This window comes from Orbicella franksi, chromosome 14, assembly GCF_964199315.1.
Source record: "Orbicella franksi chromosome 14, jaOrbFran1.1, whole genome shotgun sequence".
Classification (NCBI taxonomy): domain Eukaryota; kingdom Metazoa; phylum Cnidaria; class Anthozoa; order Scleractinia; family Merulinidae; genus Orbicella; species Orbicella franksi.
Genome location: NC_138158.1, coordinates 20,882,856 through 20,908,206, shown reverse-complemented (window position 1 = coordinate 20,908,206; position 25,351 = coordinate 20,882,856). Strand labels below are relative to the sequence as shown.

General features: G+C 41.0%; 3 protein-coding genes and 1 pseudogene across 6 annotated transcripts; 3 read left to right on the top strand and 1 right to left on the bottom strand.

Moving 5' to 3' along the window:
- Window position 1: 1 nt before the first annotated feature.
- Window positions 2-4,631, top strand: LOC145468330 (uncharacterized; annotated as a pseudogene). Its single transcript, XR_014042176.1, has 3 exons — window positions 2-1,018; window positions 3,210-3,662; window positions 4,303-4,631. The product of XR_014042176.1 is annotated as an uncharacterized LOC145468330 (transcript).
- On the bottom strand, window positions 3,710-16,954 carry LOC145468260 (uncharacterized). 3 transcript variants are annotated; one of them, XM_081451946.1, is made up of 5 exons: window positions 16,861-16,954; window positions 14,535-14,667; window positions 13,723-13,774; window positions 10,233-11,093; window positions 3,710-6,798 (listed from the first exon to the last, which is right to left on the bottom strand). In XM_081451946.1, exons 2-5 carry the CDS (start codon window positions 14,622-14,624, stop codon window positions 5,624-5,626), a joined length of 2,178 nt encoding a protein of 725 aa, XP_081308072.1. In that variant the 5' UTR covers window positions 14,625-14,667; window positions 16,861-16,954; the 3' UTR covers window positions 3,710-5,623. The 3 variants fall into 3 exon arrangements, with proteins under 3 accessions (XP_081308072.1, XP_081308070.1, XP_081308071.1); XM_081451944.1 differs by lacking the exon at window positions 16,861-16,954 and having other exon boundaries at window positions 14,535-14,988; XM_081451945.1 differs by lacking the exon at window positions 16,861-16,954 and having other exon boundaries at window positions 10,233-11,090; window positions 14,535-14,988.
- A 1,933-nt stretch (window positions 16,955-18,887) lies between these two features.
- LOC145467292 (uncharacterized) lies at window positions 18,888-22,167 on the top strand. Its single transcript, XM_081450835.1, has 3 exons — window positions 18,888-19,143; window positions 21,514-21,595; window positions 22,140-22,167. Exons 1-3 carry the CDS (start codon window positions 18,888-18,890, stop codon window positions 22,165-22,167), a joined length of 366 nt encoding a protein of 121 aa, XP_081306961.1.
- LOC145468298 (uncharacterized) lies at window positions 21,884-24,709 on the top strand. The gene is made up of 3 exons (XM_081451992.1): window positions 21,884-22,403; window positions 22,680-23,141; window positions 24,252-24,709. Exons 1-3 carry the CDS (start codon window positions 22,295-22,297, stop codon window positions 24,560-24,562), a joined length of 882 nt encoding a protein of 293 aa, XP_081308118.1. The 5' UTR covers window positions 21,884-22,294; the 3' UTR covers window positions 24,563-24,709.
- Window positions 24,710-25,351: the final 642 nt, after the last annotated feature.

The following is a 25,351-nucleotide window of genomic DNA, read 5'->3' as shown; positions in this document are numbered from 1 at the left end:
AGAACAACTGCTTGACGTGGGTCATGGAAAACTTGGAAAGGTCATGAAGAGTCACAGAATTTTAGAAGCTCAAAAGAGAACGAACTCTGTTGATAAGGCTGGTTTCGCTTTCCTTCAAGAAGACTATGCATCAATTTAACTGAATGTTTTTTTTTTTCTTTTGAGCTCGATGTCTAGGTTTATCCCTGTCTTTGATGACTTTGTTCGCCGTCTGACGTTCTGGCACCACATGATTAAAAAATAGCGAATTGGGAAGATCATGTTGTTACTGTTGTTATTATTTGCAAACTATCGTGATCTTAGCTTCAGTAGGTTGGTAAAGTCTGCATACGAGCCAAGTGGCCCATCAGGCTGGAGCTTATCCCGGTTTCTGTACTCATGAAGCCAGTTAGACTATTTCTACTCCCCGCTGGATGGGATGCTAGTCCATCGCAGGGTTACCCCCAGCATTAAATTCGCCGGTACTCATTTATTACATCTCCATGTCAGCCAGTTTTAAACTTCCTGAAAGCCTGTAGGCGATTTGATCGAACGGTTTTAGTTCAACCAGTCGATGTTTTCGGGAAGGAAACCTGCATTGAATTAGTGAAAATCTTAGTCCAAGAACTATTGTGCCAACGCCCCGGTCGGGTAAGGAGGACGGGTGATCCTGGGGACGAGTATGCAAAGTGACACATCTTGCGTGACCAATAAAAATCAATATTTTAAAATTATTTTAAAATCGGGAGTTGAGTTGGTTGGTGTCGACCCTACTGGGCTGTTGTAACGATGTCTTCATCGCGTAATTCGGAGAAAGAAATCAGCTCTTACAGCAGTGAGGTGCTGGACGATGTAAACAAACGCGTCAAAGATGTCTTCGACATTTGAAACCGCGAGACGAACAGAGTTCGCAAAGAAATGGAAGCTCTTGACGAGGCAGCAAAGAAGCTCGAGCATGCCCATTTCTCGAAAATGGTGAAACTCAATGTCGGCGGCCACTTTTTCTCGACCAGTCTAGCAACCCTTAATAATGACCCAGGTAGGTAATTTTGAACAAATAATTAGGCTTAATGTGTCTTGTCAAGGCTTTGCCGATGCCGATATTTGTCACGACAGTGAACCAAGATGAAATACAGTCGAACCTCACACAACGACAACCTTAGGTACCAGGACAGAGGAAAGTGGCCGTTGAAGAGAGGTTAGTCTGCGAGCATGCTCTCGTGTTTGGGCTGGGGGCGCGAGCGGCGAAGTCGCTAGCTTTTAATAATATAAATTCTAGATTCTTGGTGAATTTTGCGTGACACAGAGCAGAAACGTGACACATCGCGGTGTCCAGTCCCCTCTCTCTGTTTCAACTGGACAGCTCCGCTTCGTATCAATCAGGTATCCTGGAAATGCCACAGTGTTTTGGCATTTACAATACGAGAGAAGCTTCCACCCGGGGGAGACTCCCAGATAAAAGGAACGGGGTGCATGTCGTACGTTTTAGGGGTTAAAAACCTCTTAGGGTGTTCGACCTCAGAAGGTCCACATTCCACAACAGAAGCGTTTTCGGTAGCTTTTAGGGGCTCTTACTTGGTGTAGAAAACACAGCTGACGTAAAACAATAGAGAACAGTAAAACGAGGAAAATAATGAAGGCAAGAAGGAGCCCTTTGGGGTATTGAGCCGAAAAAAATATCAAAGGAGATAATGTGTTGTTTTAGAATGGGCCCTTTGCACGATCCGGTCACATGGTACGGAATTAATTATGCTGGGACGCGAGTTACACAGTGGGACTTCCAAAACAAAGGAACTCGTACCAGTCCAGCCCGACTTTCCTTTGTTTTGGAAGTCCCACTGTGTAACTTGCGTCCCATGATAATTTATTCCGTACCATGTGACCGGATCGTGCAAAGGGCCTATTGGTACCTCTTAGGGGTGAAAAACATTTCAAGCCACGCCCAAAAAACAGGATCTTGGTACCTCATAGAGGTTCTTTTCAAATTCTCCGACGAGCACCCCCGTAGTTTTTATATGGGAGGTTCTACTGCCAAGGAACGATGATCGAGAAGTTATTTCTGATGATCAATTACTGACGAATTTTCAACCGTTTAATAAATAAACAAATCTATAGTAAATAAATATATTAATTTATTTATTTGTTAATAAATCAAGTAATGAATGAATAAAGAGCCCATTCAAATTGATAAAACACATATCAAAAGCTACAAGTTTTAAAACTAAGTAAAATTGCAATAATCACTTGTTTTTAAGTTTTAAAATTTAGAGAACAAACAATTTCCTATTTTGAAGAATGCAGATCAAAGTTTATTTGGTTAGTTTTTGAAATGCTTTTCATTAAGGAATTGAGCCCTGTGTTAAATACACAAAAAAGAATCGATTCGTGCCAAACTTTTCACGTGACTCTTTGCATGCAAATATTTTATATTATTGACATTTTAGTACTTTTTAGAATTTGTCATCAATTCTTTATCATTGTTTTTTTTTTGCATTAGTGTCTCTTAGTTTATATTTAAATTTGTACCCATTTTATTCACTCAGCTGACTTGATAATGGCGTTGAGCGAACGTCGAAACGTCGTCGTTTTAAACCAAAATGGTTTTCTGTTTTTCCATATTGTCGCAGTGTTTTATAATTAAAAATTGACCTAAATTGTAATAAACTATGAACCATGATTCCTAGGGTATTCTCAACACTACTAAAAGCTAGTGTCATCAAAGACAGAAACTTTAATTCACTATCTTTGTGAGAGAGCCTGGTTAATTAGGGAAACATTGCTGGGCATTAAACGATTCTCAGTTTGGTCAAACGAGAAACATAACCCACAAGAAAGTACGTTTTTCAGAGAATCCTTCCCTGGGGCGGATACAGGATGTGAGAATAGGGGGTTCGAAATACGGACCGACGTCCCCGGTCTCCTGTAAGGGGATCCGGGGCATACTCCCCCGGAAGTTTTTTTAAAATCGAGATCCTGAAATGGGATTTCCGGCATTCTAAGGCCAAGTCAGCGTGTGATAATGTCTCATTTTTGAAATTTAAACCACCTCCTCCCCTCCCCCTAGATCGGCCCGGCCCCAGCTTCCTTCCCACGTCGACATCTGATTCCTAAAAGTTATCGTTTGCTATTTGAACTAAAAAAAATTGCAGCTCTGTAATGTTTGGTTCTGTCTCCTATGTATTAAATAATGTTTCCTCTTATACATTTTCGTTTTGTCATGTCTATCCCAGGTTCGATGTTACACGCCATGTTTTCAGGAAGATTTGACACAAAGCCAAGCGAGGATGGATCTTACTTCATTGATCGTGATGGAACTCACTTCCGGTATATCCTGAGTTATCGTCGCACTGGGCAGCTCATTGTGCCTAAAGACGAGACAATTCGCGAAGAGCTACTGGCCGAGGTAGAATTTTATTAAGTTGAAGGAATAATTGAGACGCTGACTGCAAACCCATTCGAGGTTTCTGTGATCCTGTCAACAGAACAGCGCGAAACATTGGTGACCTGGTTGAAGGAAAGTCAGGCCATCACAAACGACGGCGACAAGTTGTTATATCGTGCCTCGCGTAATGGCTGGGCTGCGTCCAACTTTCACTCTTGTTGTGACAACAAGGGACCGACTGTGACAGTGGTCAAGAGTGAAAATTACATATTTGGGGGCTACACCGAGAAAAATTGGGATGGTGGGTACATATTACCAAAGGAAATAGCCCAAAGAAAATACGCGCACTGATAGGTTAAAAATCGTATTCTCATTTAATAATTAGATTATGAGCTCGAGATTTGTATTGCGCATGGAAACAGAGAGCGAATAATCTAATTGCTTGTATAACTCTACGTACTAATCGTTCAAAAGTCAAACAAAATCCTCTTCAGACACTTCGAAAACGCAAAGAAGCGGCCGCTATTTTGTTGACAACCTTACACTGCAAGGTTACTCACTACCTCGTCCACACTACGCCGGAGAAATTTGATAACGCAGCTTTATTTCTACGGTTAGGCCTACCGTCCACACTAATCCGACACGAAAACGGAGCTTTTCGAAAACGTCTTTCAAACCGGAAGAATTTGACAACGCCGGCTTTGCGTTTTAGTGCGGACGGAAAAAGTTTTCAAAACGGAGCTTTTTCCAAAAAGATGACATCACGATACTCACGGGATTGCCCTGACCGAGTTTTCCTCAAACACAAATCCAAAATGACCGGTGATTGCTCCGTTTTCAAATTTCTCCGGCGTAATGTGGACGGGGTTTTATACCCCTCGAGATATCGAGGGTATAGTTTTGCAATCGATACATTCCTCGTGGACGTTGCAATCACGGAGATATTTCATTGTTTTCATTAGGTTCCACAGGTTACAAAAACGCACCAGAGTCGTTCTAGTTCAGCCCTGACAATCCAAGCGGTCTGCCACCAAGAAAGATGCCTTTGATTACTGGCCAGGAAGAATATGCTATCAATTGTAACTTTGACTATGGGCCATTATTTGGAAGTGGCAATGATTTCTATATTCCTGATGAACCAAATGTCAACGAAGGCTCCACAATACTGACCAACTCGTACCAGTGCCCAAGCGGTAAGGAAGCAACCACATTTTTAACAGATCTAAACTTTACTGTCAGTGAAATGGAAGTTTTTGGTTTAGACAGATAATTATAAGAAGCTTACACTTTGACTGAACGGAAATACCCTCTGCAAGAGATCACATCTCAGTATATTATTAAGAAAGAATCCACCAGAAGTTGGAGTAACAAGTGGGCAAAAACTTTGTACCGAATCAAGTTATTTGCACTATATTACAAACTTCTGTGCGACTGTTTTAAATATATTCTCAAAAAAAAACATTTCTGTCAACACCAACCGTGGAAAACAAATTTTGAAATTCATATAAAACATTTAAAAGTGCTGGTGAAATGAAACTGATGATGAAATTTTACCTGGGTTAGCACAATTTCTCTGAACTCTGAAATTATTTTCTCGAGTTCCCATGGGAAATTGTTTTAGGTGTTATTTCAGGCAACTATTTATATCTTTAGCTTTTATAAAGTGCAAAAAGGACAGTTACATACTTAAAATTATTCTGGTACAAGGTTTTGTCCACTTAAAACTGAAATTGCGCGATTTCCCATCGGATTTCGTCTTAAAGTTGTTACACAGAACGGCTTTAGAAGGGGCGGATTTAGCGGGGGGGAGGTGGATTGGGTGGCTAGCCACCCCTCTTTTGGAGAAGCAAAACATAAAAAAAAATGAGAACGGTTGAGAATATTATGGCAGAAATAAAGGAACATTCTCTGGACTGGTACCTCATAGTAATTTCTACTTTGTAGCATTAATAGTATTTCTAGTCAAACGGTTTTCAATTAGGTTCCAATTCTCAAATTGAAACATTTTGGGAACATGCACATAGATTCTGCAACGAATATGCTCTTTCTGTTTATTCTTGACACACTTCTGCATAACTGTCATCTTATCATTGTTTCTTGCCACTTCTGCTTTGCACTTCTTAAACTTGCCAGTCTTTCACATTTCTCCTGTCCAGAGGCACTTCTCGTTTTATCTGAATAGCAATCTGATTTAGAATCACTTACGTTCTTTATCCTCTTTGTTCCAGTCTGCTGTTCCCTTTGCTTAAGTTCGCTAACACATCAGTATTTGTTGCTACTTCGCTTTGCACTTCTTAAACTTGCAGGTCTTTTGGCACATTTCTCCTGTTCCCTGGCACCTTTTGTTTTATCTGAATTGTAATCTGAGTTAGAATCACTTCTACTGTTTTTCCTCTTTGTCCCAGTCTGCTGTTCCCTTTGTTCGTGAGTTGCCAAGTGTTTGTTAAGCTCCTGTCGACGAGCGAATTTCTTTTCACACTGTGAACACTCGTAGGGTTTTTCTCCAGTGTGTGTCCTCTCGTGGAACTGCAGCTGGCATCCCTGGGCAAAGGCCTTACTGCAGTAGCTGCATTTATAAGGCTTCTCTCCCGTGTGAGTGCGGACATGCCTTACAAGGCTGTATTTATCAATGAACGCTTTCTCGCACTGATCACAAGCATATGGCTTCTCACCAGTGTGAGAACGTTCATGGATTTTCAGACGAGATGGTTGAGAAAATGCCTTGAGACAGTGTTTGCATTTGTAAGGCCGTGCACCTGTGTGCTTGTTCATATGCACTTCTAAGTTCATTTTCGACACAGTTACAAAAGAACAAACTTCGCATCGTAAAACTTGACCAGTGTGTCTTCGAATATGAGTGGACAGTGAAGTCGAGGTTTTAAACGATCTGGAGCAGTAGTTGCAGTTGTACTCCTTCTTGGAAACAGAGTCAGGATGCTCTTTGATCGTATGCCGATGGCGGCATCGACTGCTCGTGAAGACCTCGTCACAATGTTTACACTGATACGGACTTTCCCCCGTGTGCGCGCCTACGTGAATATCGTAAGACCATTTTCTTTTGAAGTATTTTAAGCAATACGTGCATTGGTGAGGTTTCTCACTGTTGTGGGTGGCCATGTGATAGTCAAGTGAGACCTGCTTTTTAAAACCTTTCCCACACAAGTTGCACGTGAATGATTTTTCCATAGTCAAGAGGCGTATGTGGGACTTTCGTTCTGATTGCGTTACGAAAAGCTTGTCACAGTGGTCGCAAGGAAATGTTTTTTCACCGGTGTGGGTTTTCATGTGCCTTTTCAGGATTTTCCTGTTGCTAAATGTCTTTTGGCAAATCCAGCATTGTTTGACCATATGATTGTACACCCTGTGCTCCAGATAGCCTCGTAATGAATCGAGTTCATCTCCACACTGACCACAACGAACACGGCCTGGGCTTGAACCTGAACATACAAAAATGACATACGTTCGGGAAGAGACACATCGTGGCAAATTTAAAGATACATAACTTGCAAAATATTTCGGACGTTTCCTTTGGGGCGTTTAATTTTCGGACACTTTTTATCTCATTTCTAACAAATTTCGGACCAAAATTTTGGACACTTTGCTGAAACACAGCAAAGCAAATTTACGCCTACTAAAGACGGATTAGACTGAAACAACATCCGCGAAAATGATCTGAAATGAGAAAACAACACAAATTCTATCAAGCCGTTACGCATCTCAAGCAGTGTATCAACTAGAGTTCGCTCTCCATAGAGGAGACTAAAAGTTTTAGAGCTACTTAAAAGTTTTATACAGTACTGTAAACATTTCGGACGTTTAAAATTTTCGGACGGTTTTATTTTCGGACACTTTTTGGTCCGAAATCTTCTGCAAGTAATGCGCGTTTGTAATCAAATCAGTTTTGACACCCTGTTTGAAACCGATCATGAATTCCACTTTAATCAAACCTTTCTACCATTTGTTTAACTTTACCATAAGAATACAGTGGCCTCACGATTTCTCGGACCTCCTAGGGGAACGAAAATTGGTTTGAAAAATCAGGTAGCTCGAGAAATCAGGGAATTATAGTGTTCGACTGAGGGGAGGGGAACGGCTTCTGGTTGAAGTTATAGGGAGTGTCAAAGATAGAGGGTTCGAGAATTTGGGATTGCACTGGTCTGTGTTTTGGCCGAAACGCATCGGTCTTCTGTCGGACAACAATCGGCCGACAGTCGGACGGCCGATAAATTACCGAAAGACATGGCCGACAGACGACCGAAAGACGCCCGACAGGTTTTTTGGAGCTGTTCTTCACAATTACCGTACGTGCTAATACATCTCGCGAAAAAGAGGCAAAGTGTGATAACCGACAAACCCCAACAGTCGGCCGACAGTCGGACGGCCGATAAATTACCGAATGAAATGGTCGACAGACGACCGAAAGACGCCCGACAGGTTTTTTAGAGCTGTTCTTCACAATTACCGTACATGCTAATACATCTCGCGAAAAAGAGGCAAGTATGATAACCGACAAACCCCAACAGTCGGCCGACAGTCGGACGGCCGATAAATCACCGAATGAGATGGCCGACAGACGACCGAAAGACGCCCGAAAGGTTTTTTGGAGCTGTTCCTCACAATTACCGTACATGCTAATACATCTCGCGAAAAAGAGGCAATTATGATAACCGACAAACCCCAACAGTCGGCTGACAGTCGGACGGCCGATAAATCACCGAATGAGATGGCCGACAGACGACCGAAAGACGCCCGACAGGTTTTTTGGAGTTGTTCTTCACAATTACCGTACATGCTAATACATCTCGCGAAAAAGGGGCAAGTATGATAACCGACAAACCCCAACAGTCGGCCGACAGTCGGACGGCCGATAAATCACCGAATAAGATGGCCGACAGACGACCGAAAGACGCCCGACAGGTTTTTTGGAGTTGTTCTTCACAATTACCGTACATGCTAATACATCTCGCGAAAAAGAGGCAAAGTATGATAACCGACAAACCCCAACAGTCGGCTGACAGTCGGACGGCCGATAAATCACCGAATGAGATGGCCGACAGACGACCGAAAGACGCCCGACAGGTTTTTTGGAGTTGTTCTTCACAATTACCGTACATGCTAATACATCTCGCGAAAAAGGGGCAAGTATGATAACCGACAAACCCCAACAGTCGGCCGACAGTCGGACGGCCGATAAATCACCGAATAAGATGGCCGACAGACGACCGAAAGACGCCCGACAGGTTTTTTGGAGTTGTTCTTCACAATTACCGTACATGCTAATACATCTCGCGAAAAAGAGGCAAAGTATGATAACCGACAAACCCCAACAGTCGGCTGACAGTCGGACGGCCGATAAATCACCGAATGAGATGGCCGACAGACGACCGAAAGACGCCCGACAGGTTTTTTGGAGCTGTTCTTCACAATTACCGTACATGCTAATACATCTCGCGAAAAAGGGGCAAGTATGATAACCGACAAACCCCAACAGTCGGCCGACAGTCGGACGGCCGATAAATCACCGAATAAGATGGCCGACAGACGACCGAAAGACGCCCGACAGGTTTTTTGGAGTTGTTCTTCACAATTACCGTACATGCTAATACATCTCGCGAAAAAGAGGCAAAGTATGATAACCGACAAACCCCAACAGTCGGCTGACAGTCGGACGGCCGATAAATCACCGAATGAGATGGCCGACAGACGACCGAAAGACGCCCGAAAGGTTTTTTGGAGCTGTTCCTCACAATTACCGTACATGCTAATACATCTCGCGAAAAAGAGGCAATTATGATAACCGACAAACCCCAACAGTCGGCCGACAGTCGGACGGCCGATAAATCACCGAATAAGATGGCCGACAGACGACCGAAAGACGCCCAACAGGTTTTTTGGAGTTGTTCTTCACAATTACCGTACATGCTAATACATCTCGCGAAAAAGAGGCAAAGTATGATAACCGACAAACCCCAACAGTCGGCTGACAGTCGGACGGCCGATAAATCACCGAATGAGATGGCCGACAGACGACCGAAAGACGCCCGAAAGGTTTTTTGGAGCTGTTCCTCACAATTACCGTACATGCTAATACATCTCGCGAAAAAGAGGCAATTATGATAACCGACAAACCCCAACAGTCGGCCGACAGTCGGACGGCCGATAAATCACCGAATGAGATGGCCGACAGACGACCGAAAGACGCCCGACAGGTTTTTTGGAGCTGTTCTTCACAATTACCGTACATGCTAATACATCTCGCGAAAAAGAGGCAAAGTATGATAACCGACAAACCCCAACAGTCGGCTGACAGTCGGACGGCCGATAAATCACCGAATGAGATGGCCGACAGACGACCGAAAGACGCCCGACAGGTTTTTTGGAGTTGTTCTTCACAATTACCGTACATGCTAATACATCTCGCGAAAAAGGGGCAAGTATGATAACCGACAAACCCCAACAGTCGGCCGACAGTCGGACGGCCGATAAATCACCGAATAAGATGGCCGACAGACGACCGAAAGACGCCCGACAGGTTTTTTGGAGTTGTTCTTCACAATTACCGTACATGCTAATACATCTCGCGAAAAAGAGGCAAGTATGATAACCGACAAACCCCAACAGTCGGCCGACAGTCGGACGGCCGATAAATCACCGAATAAGATGGCCGACAGACGACCGAAAGACGCCCGACAGGTTTTTTGGAGCTGTTCTTCACAATGAATTACCGTTCATGATAATGCGTCTCACGAGAAAGAGGCAAGTATGATAACCGACACACCCCATCCCTGGGGGACTCCCATATAAAAAAGGACGGGGGTGCTCGTTGGTACGACGAACACTCCCCCCGGACCTCATCCCCAGGAAACCTTACCTTGTGAAAATCGTTTTGCATCCCACGCCAAGCTACTGGGATCTTTGTCTTTATGACACAGGACAACATGTTTGAGAAGATATTTGCGCACCCGGAACACTTCTGGACAATATGGACATTTGTTCTCATGTCTTTGAATGTGAACATCGTATTGTTTTTCCGTCGAGAATTTCTTGGCACATTGCTGGCATTCATACGGTTTATTTGTTGTATGAAAAACAGAAATGTGTCGGTTTAGATTGTTTCTACGTTGGAAACATTTTGCACAGTGAGGACACGAGATAGATGAGAGACTAGAAGCTGTAGAAGGAACACACTCGACAGGAGATCTGTTTATTTTCTCATCACCAACAGGACGATCGAAACTATGCACTGTCGAAGCAAAAAATATGTCTGCATTTTCATCTCCAGTACTAAGTTGGAAACTAGAAGCTTCTGAAGTAACCCAGCCTGGAGATCTGTTTATATTCTTATCACCAACAGGAGGTTCCAAACTAGGCACCGTCGAAGCAGCACTCTCTGTAGGACATATGACTGCACTTTCATCACCAGCAATACGCTGAAAACAAGAAGTTTCTGAAATAACACAGCCTGTAGATCTGTTTATATTCTTATCACCAACAGGGGGTTCCAAACTGGGTACCGTTGTAGCAACACACTCTGTAGGAAATATGTTTGCATTTTCATCACCAGCAATAAGTTGGAAACTACATACTGCTGAAGTAACGCACTCAGTAGGACATCTTTTTATATCCTCATCACCAACTGTCAGTTGGAAACTAGGCACTGTTGAAGCAACACACTGCGTAGGAAATATGGTTGCATTCTCATCACCAACCAGAAGTTGGAAACTAGGTGCTGCTGGAGTAATAAAAAAGGTAAAAAGGTATGTAGAGACATGGAGTATTTCTACTCCCTCCTAGAAGGAATGCTAGTCCATCGCAGGGTACCCCACCAGCATTAAATTCTCTGGTACCCATTTACACACCCTAGTGGATAGAGGTACTGTGAGTGAAGTGTCCGCTCAAGAACATAATACAATAATGTCCCCTGCTTTGAACCCGGACCACTCGGTAAGGTTAAGTCCGCATTTATGGCCCATCAGGACGGAGCTTATCTCCGTTTTCTATGTAGCATGAAGAGACAAGGAGTATTTCTACTCCCTCCCGCAAGGCTGCTGCCTAACGGGCGCCCGGTCGCCTGAGGCGCCTAAGTTACGAGTGTGGGCGACTAAAGTTTCGTTGAAGGAGCCCGAGTGGGCGCGTAAACATGGAGTTTTCATTCCCATCTAATCTGTCCGATGACTTCAATCTTCTCATGAAATCGGCCAAAAGATCATTCACACTTTTAACACGAGAAATATGGGCCAAAACACGGCAACAAAGTCTCTCTCCGCTCACAAAACAACCGAAAACAGCCATAGTTGAAAATCGCCCTACAATGCATTGCAAGCTCAGTATTGAATAAATGCACGGCATGTATGCCAATGGATTGTGTCTCTGTTGATGCCCTACTGATTCTAGTTGCAAAATAACTACTTTGATTAACAAATATTTTTGGAATTGGAGTGATGCTGCTGCTGACATTATATTTAGATTTGAATAAGGATAAATTCTTGGGCTTTTTTTTTTTGTCCAATACTTTGGAAAACTTCACTTAGCTGTACTGAATGAATTTCTGTAGTTTGTGAAAGGATATTTATGACTTAAAAGTCGAAATATTCAAGTAGCTACAAGCCAGCAAAAAGAAAACAGCATTGCAATTCTTTTTGCATACCAGGGTTTTATATTTTAAATTATCAAACCAATTGTCATGGCTCCGCCCAATATACGAGAATATATTTTCTCCAAAGAAGCAGCCAATATAATGCAGTAATGCTGCCTAAAAAATGCACCTTTTGTTTATACTTATGTCCCTGAAGCCCGGGGAAGGAAAGTACATTTCAGTGAGGCCAAATTCAAACGCCCCAAATGCATATTTCATTTTTATTTGTTTTCATTTGCAGCTTGCATTTCATGATTTGTTTAGAATTGCTAAACTCAAAAATGAAAGAGGCCATATAAATTTTTGTAAAAAAAGCTGCAGCACTTGCCTGGATACACCAATTATTGAATTTGCTTGACCACAAATAGTATTCTCTCTCAGTGATGACCTGATCACTTTGCTGAACACTTTATTTCAAAAATTTGATTGATAAAACAGACCATATTAGTGTCTCATGGAAAATCTCTGCCTCCGGACCCCTCCCCTAAATTTCCAAATTCACTCCACCCCCCCCCCCCCGCCTTCCCCAGTCTCGCCAACCCCCCGGATTTACCACGGCAAATTTATTCTGGGCTCCTAAAAAAGTGGCTTGGGCTCCTTAAAAATTTCCTTAGGCAACAGCCTTGCCCTCCTGGAAGAGATGCTAGTCCATCGCAGGGTACCCCCCCAAGCATTAAATTCTCTGGTACCCATTTACACACCCTAGTGGATAGAGGTACTGTGAGTGAAGTGTCTGCTCAATAACACAATACAATAATGTCCCCTGCCTTGAACCCGGACCACTCAGTCCAGAGTTGAGCGCACTAACCATGAGGCCCCCGGATGTCACACACACCCAACTTCAACCAATGCAGTTGATGACATATGGCAAAATTCAATTCAATTTTGTAAAGTAAAGTAAACAAATGCTAACCTACAGTTATGGTACTGTTAGTTACACAAGATAACTTATGCTGAACAAAAGTTAAAAGAGAAAAAAATTGCCTCGTGAAACAGCCCCGTAAAATAAACATGACCATTTGTATTCAATTTCTGCTTTTTTACATGTGCAAGTGTTGTTAGGCACAGTAGAATCTTGGGTCTTATAACAAAACCAATACTTGTGGTTTAAACATAACAGGACAGATGCACGTGGTTGCAAAGAAAATATGACTGCAGTTTACATTTAGTTGTGAATGAAATTTTGTCTTTGTCATCTTTGCTTTGCGATATTCTTAACTTCCTAGGCTAAAGTAATAATTGTTAATAGAGTACAGTTTTTCCATTTTCTCCAGCTACATTTTACGGATATGACTGAAAACAGGCGACAAAATATCCAGGACTATCCATGGCTCTTAGAAGTGTACAAGGAGAGCTGTGACTGATAGCATGGGTAATGAGGCTATTGGGTTTTGTAGTCAGGCTAGGAGGTTCTGTCCTTTGCTAGCCAGACAGACAAGTACACTTTTTTGGGAAAAGGTTTAAATTGAGGAAACTGAAATTACAAAAGCAACATAAGAAATGAAAATATTTAATTTAATGTTAAATCAATTAATCATACTAGTAAGTAATATTCTGGGGGCTTGTCACAACAACACTAGGGCAGCAGTGCATCACAGATTATGGATTGAAATTGTGTTTTTTTGCTTGTTTGTTTGTTTGTTTGTTTGTTTGTTTTGCATCCTGGAGAAGAGATTAAGACTTCAATGTAGATTGAAATGGAGCGCAAGTTATAGTTAGTTCTTACTTGAGTTGTCAATAATGCCACAGTTTGAGATTTCATCGTCTTCTTTTTCCACCTTTAACAAGATATAATGTGAAGATATGAGATTCGGAGCTCTTCAAGTCGGGGAACATGTTGCCAAGGCTTTTATCCTGTGAAAATGACTCCATTACGTTCAGGTGTATGATGAAGTATTTTCACATGATGTCATGGCAGCCATGTTGGTGTTTCCAAACAATGAAAATTATTTCTTGATTGGGAAATGAGTATTTTTCTTATGCATATTTTTTTTAATTGTTTAGGAACATCAATATAGCCACTGCCAAAAAACCACCCCTGCCATTAGAGAGTACCATGCTTACAAACCTATTGTTTGAGTAGCTACTGTTTGTTATTTCTCTCCTTGCAGATAAATAATAATGTCAATTTTATTATATGACAGAGAAAATTACTTCATTGCGATTGGCTGAGGGGCAGGGCTGGACAATTTATTGTTAATTTTTAATTTGCACTGCAGTGAGTTTCTACCTTACTTGGTCATACAGTAAATGAGTAATTATATAAAAGCTCCAGCAATTGGGGAATAACATTACTTGTGATATTTGAAAATTCTTTCAAATTGCACTCACCTAAAGCCTTCTGCACTTTTAAGAGAATTTTCACGTATGATCACAGACACTAATAGTGTAAATCTTGCAAGAGTTCACATTCAAATCAAATCCTATACTGACACTACAAATAGTTATTTTGCTCACTGACAGTAGTTGGTCATGCATTTTGCAACTGACATGGATGAGGAATTTTTCCTTCAGTACCCGAGTATCAACAGTACTTACTTTTATTTGTGACCCAACACTCTTAACAATACTCATAAAATCAATTTTGTCACATTCATCATCCAAGTATTTTTTGTCTTCCTCACTCATATTATAGCAGTCTTGATGGCTTGTGATGTCTGAGAATGTACTACTGTAAGTAAATAATGGTACAAAGACAATGTGAGCAAACGACATACAAGGTGACAGAATATCACACAAAGTTAACAATTTATATTTTGTTAAGGGTAAAATGTAGCATCAGTGAGTGAGCGAGTCTCTGAGTCAAGGTACAAAATATATTGAAAATTATATACATAAATGTTGAAAGGCCCTGGCACAACAGGTCATTTTTCTGAGTCGCCTTTTCAGTGGCGGATCTAGGGGAGAGGCCCAGGGGGCCTGGCCCCCCCCCCCCTTATTTTGGGTAAAAAAGAAGAAATCACAGAAGTAAGAAAAGCTGTCAGGGCAAGCAAAACACCCCCCCCCCCCCCCCCCCCGCACCTTCCTTAGCTCAAGGTCTGGATCTGCCACTGCTTTCGCCTTTGTGCCAAAACAAGTCTGCAAGCAAAACCATTTATAGGAAAATGTGTTCTTCCTGCAGGCTTATTTTCATGCAAATCAAACTCACCTTTTCACAAGGACTTAAGTTTTCAATCAGAGGCACAGGGTAACTCTGAAATGGCTTATAACAGGACGTAACATGTCGATCAAAGTCGATCATCGAAAACGTAGTCGATAAGTCAATAGTACTCGATGTTTGTCGATAATTGTCAATCGACAAGTCAAATTTGTCGATAAAAGTCGATAATCACAAGATTTTCAACTGATTATCGATTTTATCAACAAAAATGCAGACAAATGTTTCAATCAGCTGCGAAATTCAAGTAACCAAACCAACAATACCTCCAGTGACTTTTTTTATGCTGAGTGTAAACAGCTCTTAAGTAAATGTGTGTGGCAATAAACTTAAATGAAAACCGGAACAGCGAAGTGGTCTGTTATTCATTACAGAATAAAATGTTTAAATTACCTCGAGAAATGATCGATTAACAGTTTCAGCTGAACTAAATCGCGATCTTTTACATAACTCGAACCAAACTAGTTCCCAGGGTCTCTCTAGGCGGGGAGATGAGAGATCCTGGGAATTCGAAGTCGTGCTTCTTCGGGGTGACAGAACGGGTCAAAATTTAGACTAGATGCGGGAAAAAATCGAGGCCAATAAAGTAATTAAGAAGTAAAGTAAAGTAAATTAACATTTTATTCATCAGTGTTTTTACTTAGTTCAACATTTGAAAAATTCAAGCTGCTACGACTCTACTCCCTCTCCGCTAGGTTGGCTAAATTCGCCGGGTTTGTATGCCCCTTGCTTCTCCTTGCACCTGTGACTGTTGTACCAGTCCGCAACCTACATACGTCTACGCCATACATCGTTTTTTATATTTCCGATACTTGTCGATTGAAATCGATCAAAATCGATCAAAATCAATCAAAATCAATCAAAATCAATCATAATCGAACAAAGTCGATAATCACAATAAATTGTGTGATCGACTTTTATCAAATTCCTATATTTGTCGATTGATTAGTATCGACAACGATCGACAATGATCGATTTTTATCGACTATCGAAATAATCGACATGTGACGTCCTGCTTATAAAGCTGTCTTTGGAAATTTGAGATTGATTACTTTTTGTGTGATACAAGTCATGTTAAGTCATAATTTGGCTCGTGGATTACTACCCAGAAATTTGAAGGACAATTTTCATGTTCATTACAACATAAAGTTGAGTTTTGTACCTTAAAGCTTTTATCATTCAATTAGATTAATACACAATTTGCTTTGTTATCATTGAAATTTGGTTAATTGTAAGAACCTGTTGTTATCGAAAGAAAGCCCGTAAAGCATTCTCTGAATACTGATCAATCCGCCTCTATTGTTGTGCTTTTGTGGTGCGTTAATGCATGAATTGAACAGCCCGCCATTTCAGCTCATTAATATGAGAAATGCCCGAAGTTTTTTAATATCTGTTAACTCAGGTAGACAAACGTTCACTGGAACGACTAACAAGGATAAAACCAGCAGCTTCTTTGCTTGTTGACCTTAATTCGCCGTCTGCAATTAAAGTGATAACAGAAATACGGGATACACGAAGTTCAAGAGTTTAGCTTGAGCTTTACAACTCTCGCCCTGCGACTCTCGAAAAAGCTGTGGGCAACGATCAGTGCATCACTGATATTTCCAACATTTTACTAGCTCTCACTTCAGTTATGACATATATATTATGAAATCGTGTAAGACACAATTTAAGAGCTATGTTCTTATTTCACATTACATTATTTACCTGACCAAGAACGGGCAAAAGCTTACGAAGCTACGCTGCACCACGCGGACAACTCCCTCCCCGTGCCGATAAACAACTTATGGGTAATGATCGTTATATAAGAAATCACGATGCGTCCCAAAACGACCAACAAGCCATTTTCCTTACCTTGTGCCTCTGTTTCAAAACGAGTCCTCAAGCAAAACTATTCATGTGAAAAACAAGTTTGATTTGTTTGAAAATGAGCTAGTAGGCGTAACCCTGGATGGAATGCTACTCCATCCTAGAGCCACCTGAAATGTTCGAACATTTAAGGTGGCTCTGAACCCTAAATACAGAATTTTTTTAAACTTTGCCAAAAGTTGCGTCTTATCATGCTTATCAAAAGTTGACAACATAAAAAAATTTCACCGAGCCGTTTTTGAATTATAAGCCCCTACAGCTGTAATTAAGGGTGTTTTTAGTAGGGAGGCATTGGGGTATATTAGAAACAGGGGCGCCCCTGATTAGAAACCGCAAAACCGAAGAAAATATCGTCCAAAACCGCAAAAAAAAATTCGCCCAAAACCGAAAAACGCATACAAAACCGTCAGAAACCGATACAATGGTGACAAGTGGGGCATACATGGCAAATTACACTAACACTAATTTTATCAAAGTATTTGTGAATGTCATGGACTTGTCTGAAGCCTTCGTATCAGTTAGTATCTTTTAGCCTCTGCAGGCTTCTCTCTTCCCTTTTCATTTTCCATCTAAACGTGTTATTCTTTCGAAAATTCTTGCCACCTTTCCCCTCCACGCAAAAAAAAAACGAAACACAATCCACAATTGCTCTTCCGTTGCTGGCTCGGGAGCCCGAGGGGGGTGGGGTACTCCCTTATATGGGCTATATAGGTATGTGCGGCCCCAAAGGGTATGGTTTTTCAGCCGTTTTGGTCATAAATAGGGTATCGATTTTAGCTGATTTTGGCCATTTTAGTCATAATTTTAGGCACTCTAGCCTTGATATGGGTATGTTTTTAAGAAATAGCCGCTTTTTCATCATTATCGAAAAATCAACAAAAGCCCTTTGCAAATTATGGTTTCAGTAATTTAGCCTTGGTCTGAACTAGGAAACTAATTATAATGCAGGTCTGAAACAGGGTTTTGATTTAAGGGTCAGGTCATAAATAGGGTTTCGAATTTTTGGTCAGGTCATAAATAGGGTAGGGAATATCGCAGATTTTGGTCATAAATAGGGTAAGGGCTTTGGGAAGCAGGCCGCACACCCCCACCCAATTTTTCTGGGAGTACCCCGCCCCCGGACTCGGGACGCACGTTGGTCGCCCTGGTCTGCGAGGTCAAAGTCTCGGGCGTCACTGGAGAGGCGTGATCCCCTACCGTGACATTTAGTTTGTCACGCATTCCTCTCAATAACTTTGGCGTTTCGCAGCTATTCGAGATCAATTGCCACTCAAATCAAAGAGAAACCGGAACCCAAATAGGAAAAAATAGGAAAAACCGAAAACCACATCGGATACCAAAACCGAAAAACCGCTAGTATTTTTTACGGAAACCCAAAACCAGGTGCTAACAAACGAAAAATCCGCAAACCGCAATGAGCACCAAAACCGAAAACCCGAAGTCTTTTGGCACAAAACCGAAAAACCGATCTAAAAAATAACCAAAACCGCAAAACCGAAAATCCCAATGCCTCCCTTCATACTGTTGTTATGGTAACCTATTGTGTCACGAAAATGATAACAACGTGTTCACCAGTGATTGGGCAGTTTTTTGATACGATGATTGTAGCATCAAGTGGTAAAGAGTGGTTATAATGACCGATCAAAATCTAAGTATAGTTAGTACACCCAGGTGTACTAACTATAAAAAACATCAATAATTTATGAACTTATGACAAATTTCCGCGAAATCGCGAATTCCAAAGAGTCAAGATTTTCGAAAGTTTTGAAAGAAGCAAAGCAGTTCCAATGACTCTTTCTATCTACTTATTATTAGTAGTTAAGTTTTATCCACGAAATATATTTGATTCCTGCAATCAAGCTATGATGTCTGCGTCGTGCAACTCAGAAGACGAAGAAGTCAGCTCTCACAACATTGAAGTGCTCCAGGATGTGACCAGACGCGTCAAAGAAGTCTATGGCATTTTAAACCGCGAGACGAACAGAGTTTGCAAGGAAATGGAAGCTCGTCATGAGTCAGCAAAAAAGCTTGAGCAGAGTCCTTTCTCTAAGATATTGAAACTCAATGTTGGCGGCCACATTTTCACGACCAGTTTGGCAACCTTGAATAATGCTCCATCAGGTAATTTTACTGAAATAGTCACCTTCAGCACCTTGAATGTATACTATTATAACAACTTTATTATCAGTTTCCTTCGTGTTTTGGTCTCCTTAATTGAAAAAACATTATCAGGGGTAAATACATATCATAAAAAAAACATTCATATGTTGCTTTTTTCTTCCCTTTTTGCTGTTTTGAGTAGTTTTCAAGAAGATTTTGGTCCGTGTTGAAACCTAATCAATTGTATATGCGATGCGCTTTCCGCCCTTGGAATCATATTGTTCCCAAATACAAATATGAAATGATGAAACTTAATGATGATTAAACAGCAAGTTAGCGAAAGAAAAGTTTTCCAGTTACCTCGAGAAGAGTTTTAGTTTTGCCCGTTCCACTAGATATATCGTAATTATACCAAAAACCAATTACTTTCACTTTCTTCATAATAGGGCCTCGCTAATCAAGGAAGCATGAATTGCTACGTAAATATGTTTTATTTTTCAATTTAGCCAAGTGGGAAACATATTTAGAAAGCAAATAAAATAAAGCAGAATATTTTTGAAATCTTTTTTTTCTGAAAAGAAGATCTGCTTCTGAAAACCTGTTTCCCGTAAAAAATTTCAGTTTTACAATAATCTGTTATGACGTACGCGAAAATTGTTTCTTTCTTTGCCAGGATGTTATACATATTTAATCATGTTCAGCCAGGTCCGATGTTGTGTTACAGTAGCCGTCTAGGGCTGTCTTTAAAACAGGGAATGTGGAATCAAGGAATGGGGAAAGGGGAATGGGCTGGGGAATCTTTAAAATGGGAAATCTTTAAATGCGGGAATCTTTAAAACGGGAAATCTTTAAAAACGGGAATCTTTAAAACGGGGAATCTTTAGGAGCGGGAATCTTTAAAACAGGGAATCTTTAAGAGTGGGAATCTTTAAAACAGGGAATCTTTAAAAGCGGGAATCTTTAAAACGGGGAATCTTTAAATGCGGGAATCTTTAAAACGGGGAATTTTTAAGAGCGGGAATCTTTAAAACGGAGAATCTTTAAAAGCGAGAATCGTTAAAACGGGAAACTTTAAAAGCGGGAATCTTTAAAACGGGGAATCTTTAAAAGCGGGAATCTTTAAAACGGAGAATCTTTAAGAGCGGAAACCTTTAAAACGGGAAATCTTTAAAAGCGGGAATCTTTAAAACGGGGAATCTTTAAACGCGGGAATCTTTAAAACGGGGAATCTTTAAATGCGGGAATCTTAAAACCGGGGAATTTTTAAGAGCGGGAATCTTTAAAACGGGGAATCTTTAAATGCGGGAATCTTAAAACCGGGGAATTTTTAAGAGCGGAAATCTTTAAAACGGGGAATCTTTAAAATGGGAAATCTTTTAAGTGGGGAATGTTTAAAAGCGGGAATCTTTAAAACGGGGAATCTTTAAAAGCGGGAATCTTTAAAATGGGGAATCTTTAAGATGGGGAATCTTTAAGATGGGGAATCTTTAAAAGCGGCCGAAGAATCCCCCATTTTAAAGATTCTCCATTTTAAAGATTCCCCATTTTAAAGATTTCTGCTTTTAAAAATTTCCCATTTTAAAGATTCCCCGTTTTAAAGATTACCCCTTTTAAAGACTCCCCATTTTAAAGATTCCCGCTTTTTAAGATTTCCCGCTTTTAAAGATTCCCGCTTTTAAAGATTCCCCGTTTTAAAGATTCCCGCTTTTAAAGATTCCCCGTTTTAAAGATTACTGGCTTTTAAAGATTCTCCGCTTTAAAGATTCCCGCTTTTAAAGATTCCCGCTTTTAAAGATTCCCCATTTTAAAGATTCCCGCTTTTCAAGATTCCCCGTTTTAAAAGATTCCCCAGCCCATTCCCCATTCCCCTTCCCCATTCCTCGATTTCCATTCCCTGTTTTAAAGATAGCCGATGTTATACGCCATGTTTTTTGGAAGATTTGACAAAAACCAAGCGAGGATGGATCTTATCTCATTGATCGTGATGGAACTCACTTCCGGTATATCCGGAATTATCTTCGCACTGGGCAACTTATTGTACCAGAAGACAAGGTTCTTCGCAAATAGCTCTTGGCAGAGGCGCAATTTTATCAAATTAAAGAAATAATCAATGAAATTAATGAGTTGAAAGCAAGAACCGTGAAGGATTCTTTGCGCCTCTCATCAGAACCCGGGGTGACCAATCGATGAGTTTGAAACAGTAGAAACAACAGATGAAGTATAGGTAGTTTTTAGAACATCAAATTTCCAAGAACAGCTATCAGCCTACAGGCTGATTTTATCTTTTGGATAGCAAGTTCTTGGCTAGAGGTACCCTAACGTCGGCAGAACAAGTAGTTTACATATTTAGTCCTTGAGTGATTTACTTGGTTTTTCACACATCTGTTCTAGAGACTCCGAACTTGTTCTGTTTCTTCACTTTCACGCCTTCAGTCTTCGGTCTCTGTACTAAAATGCAGATGAGCTGTATAGTGTTTAAAATTCTAGGCCAATTTTTTTTTTTTTTTTGTTTAGTTATTTTTTTTTGACTGCGGCTAGCGGACTTTAAAAACAAATTCCTAAGGTATTTACAAGAATAGCTGCAAGAAAAGTTTTAGCAACAGTCAGCCGACGCTTTAAATCTATAACTTGTAACCAGAAACTGTTATCAGTTTTCTGTGCATGACTGTAATGTATATTAGGCCATTCCCGAATTACCGCCGCTTTCTGAAAGCGATTCTTGGTGCCCATCCTTCCATATGAAATTGAGATGTCATTCACATGCATTGTTCGGTCGTAAATTGGGGGAAGAAACAAGGAGTGTGGAACTGGTGCCTCCACTTGACAGGTGAGGTGTGACCAAAACAAAAGCAATAAATTACGTATAAGGTACAACAAATTTCCGGGAAATCAAAGATTCCAAGAATCGAGAGTTAAAAAAAAAGTTTTGACAGAAGCAAAACAACTGCAGTGGTTTGTTATATGTATGATTCTTAGTAAAAATGTTTCATCCAGTCGATGACTTTTATTTATCCAAGAAAGATGTCTTTGTCGAGAGACTCTTAGGAAAAACTAAATTCTTCTAGTACGACGTTGAAATGCTCCGGGATGTGTCCAAACGTGTCGAAGAAGTCAGCGACCTTTTAAACCGCGAGACGGAAAGAGTTTGGAAGGAAATGGGAGCTCAATCGCAATGAAGCAGCTGAAAAAACTTGAGCAGGGTCCTTTGTCCAAAATGCTGAAACTCAATGTTGGCGGCCAACTGTTCTTGACCAGTCTAGAAACCCTGAAAAAGGACCCAGGTAATTTTAATTTAAGGTGTTTAACTTAATTGTTATTAATTGTTAATTCGTTAGTTTTAAAGAAGACGTTGCTCGGTTAAGAAACCTATGCAATCCACTTTCCGACCTTCGAATGATATTTCAATGGTTCGAGCAAAGCGAGTCAGAGCAACGAAAGAGTCTCGCTTACCTCGAGAAGACTGGTTCCTGCACGGCTAATTTGGGAACTAAAACAGTTTTACGTTTTTTGGTTTCGTCAGAATCTTGTACACTTTTAATTAATCGTGTTTATTCCAGGTTCCATGTTGCATGTCATGTTTTCAAGACGATTTGACACAAAACCAAGCGAGGATGGATCTTACTTCATCGATCGCGATGGAACCTACTTCCGGTATATCTTGAATTATTTCCGCACTGGGCGGCTCATTGTGCCTAAAGACGAGATAATTCGCAAAGAGCTACTGGTCGAGGCCGAGTTTTATCAAGTTGAAGGAATAATTAAGGCGTTGACTGCAAGACCCTTTCAGGATTCTGTTATATTGTCATCGGATCAAAGCCGAACTTTGATGAACTGGTTGAAGGAGACGGGAGCCCTCACAGACGTCACAATTGCTAGCGACAACCTGTTATATCGAGCTTCGCGTAATGGCTGGGCTGCATCCAACTTTCACTCTTGTTGTGACAACAAGGGACCGACTGTGACAGTGATCAAGAGTGGAAATTACATATTTGGAGGCTACACCGAACAGGAGTGGAAAGGTAAAATAAGAACCTCTGTTTCTAAGACTAGGTTCCCACTAGAGGAGATTTTTCCGGATTTGTAAATTTTTCTGGATTCATCAATTTTAGAGTATTCGGATTCGTAGACGTTTACACTGAAAGCATAATCGGATTTCTAACTGTTTACACACGCCAAAAACTCCGGAACACTCATTTTGGTGCTACCTCAAACTCACAAGACCGCAGGCGGAAAAATGTCCGGACACGAACATTTACACGACAAAACTCTCAGGATTCAAACGTTTTCGGATTCAAAGTTCCTAAGGCTTAAAATTCCGGATTCAAAATCTCCGGAGACATGACCGAACCGGGGAATTTTTATTTCGGATTCGTCCACCTGCGTGTAAACGCAAAATCAATCCGGTGCTAAAATGTTCCGGATTCGTCACGAATCCGGAACAAGTTTTCTAGTGTAAACCTGGTCTAATAAAGCCAAAATTTGCCCTTTGTCGGTATTGAAGTTGACCTCAGCTCACTGGGGTCCTTGTTGAATACAAGACTGATACGATTAGAACAAACTCGTTACTACGGTGAGTCCATTTATCAGCTCACATCCAAAGAGGATTCGTGGAATATTGGTTACTTATTATCTGGCAAGGTAGTCTTCAGGTAAATCTAAGCTTTCTGATTGTTTCTTTTTTGGTAAGGATTTTGCCCTTCGAAACGTTTCCATGGAAACGGTCATAAGCCGTGTAATTTTTGTTTTCGAATGCTCGCGAGGGCCGTGGACATAATAAACTTACCAACCTAGCTTGCTCGAGCCGTACTGGGAAATACTGGATCTCGGTAGTACTTGTGCGGACCTCGGGCCAATATTCCCCAGTAGGGCCCTCGCGCCAGGTTAGAAAGTGGTTAGTACTTTTCAGTTCGGCCAAAGTTATTGAAAGTAAAATGTACGTAAGGAAATCGAAGCCCAGTTATACGATCTCCCGGTATAAGGAAATATTTTTTCCAGCCGGTTCCTTGGTACTTCTTTAATTGGTATTATATGGGGTTTTCACTGTTGGTACCCTGTTACCACTTGGAACATTAAGGATACCACTTTGTAGTACGTGAATTCGTGGTGAGTGGATTTTTTTTTTCCATTAGGGTCTGGAGATTGGACAAAAGCACCAGGCTCATTCCTGTTCAGTCTAGTCAACCCAAGCGGTCTGCCACCAACAAAGATGCCTTTGAAAGCTGGAGGAGATAAATATGCCATCTATTGCCGCAGTGACTATGGACCAATATTTGGGCGTGGCCACGATCTTGTTATTGTCAATGAACCAAATTCTAAAGACTGCTGGGCAACCCTAAACAACTCGTACCAATGCCCATTCGGTCAAACTGGTACCACGTTCCTCACAGGAAACGAGTACTTTACTGTCAGTGAAATGGAAGTGTTTGTGATTCAAGAGTAAGAAAGTCACCTTCTGAATGAAGAATGGATTGCAAGCAAACCTACCAATTGGCGACGAAAGTAGTTGAGACACTTTTAGAAAATGACACTTTTTGATATTAAAGCACTTACTCTATTTTATGTGCTTCTAGTGTTAATTCTCTGATACCTCCCCCCCCCCCCCTCTACCCCAATTCAATGTTGTGTAGGTGCGGAGTCTGTGCAGTCTAAGAGTCCCAGCTGGATTCCAACCAATAACCTTCTAAATAACACGCGGACGCTTTAAGCAGTGAGCTGTGGTTAAATATGTACAACCACTTACGAAATATTCACTGAAATATGCACAACTACTTATGGCCTTATTTTTGTTTACTAGGCGGCCAAATCATGGAACGCACTTCCAAATCAATATCGCACTGTTACAGATTTTAACACCTTCCACAAATTAATTTTGGCCTGTAATATTGCATAAATTCAGTTTCTCTGCTTTGTTATAGTTTTTCTTTCATTATTTCTAATTTCTAGCATTAGGTAGCTCGAAGAAATTAGCAGAAATGCTACTCTGTAAATTCGAGGGTAAACAAAGTTTGTGATGGTGATGATGACGATGACGATGGCGATGACGATGATGATGACGATGATGATGATGATGAGCTATGGAGACTCATGCTGTTTGATTGATGTTTGTTATGACATGGACATGAAATCACTAACTTGATTGGTCAACCAGGCTACCCTTGATCGCAGCTACCAGCTTAGCTCCCATCTACAAACTCGGACAAAAGTAGTTGGGACATTTGAGCTTCATCGC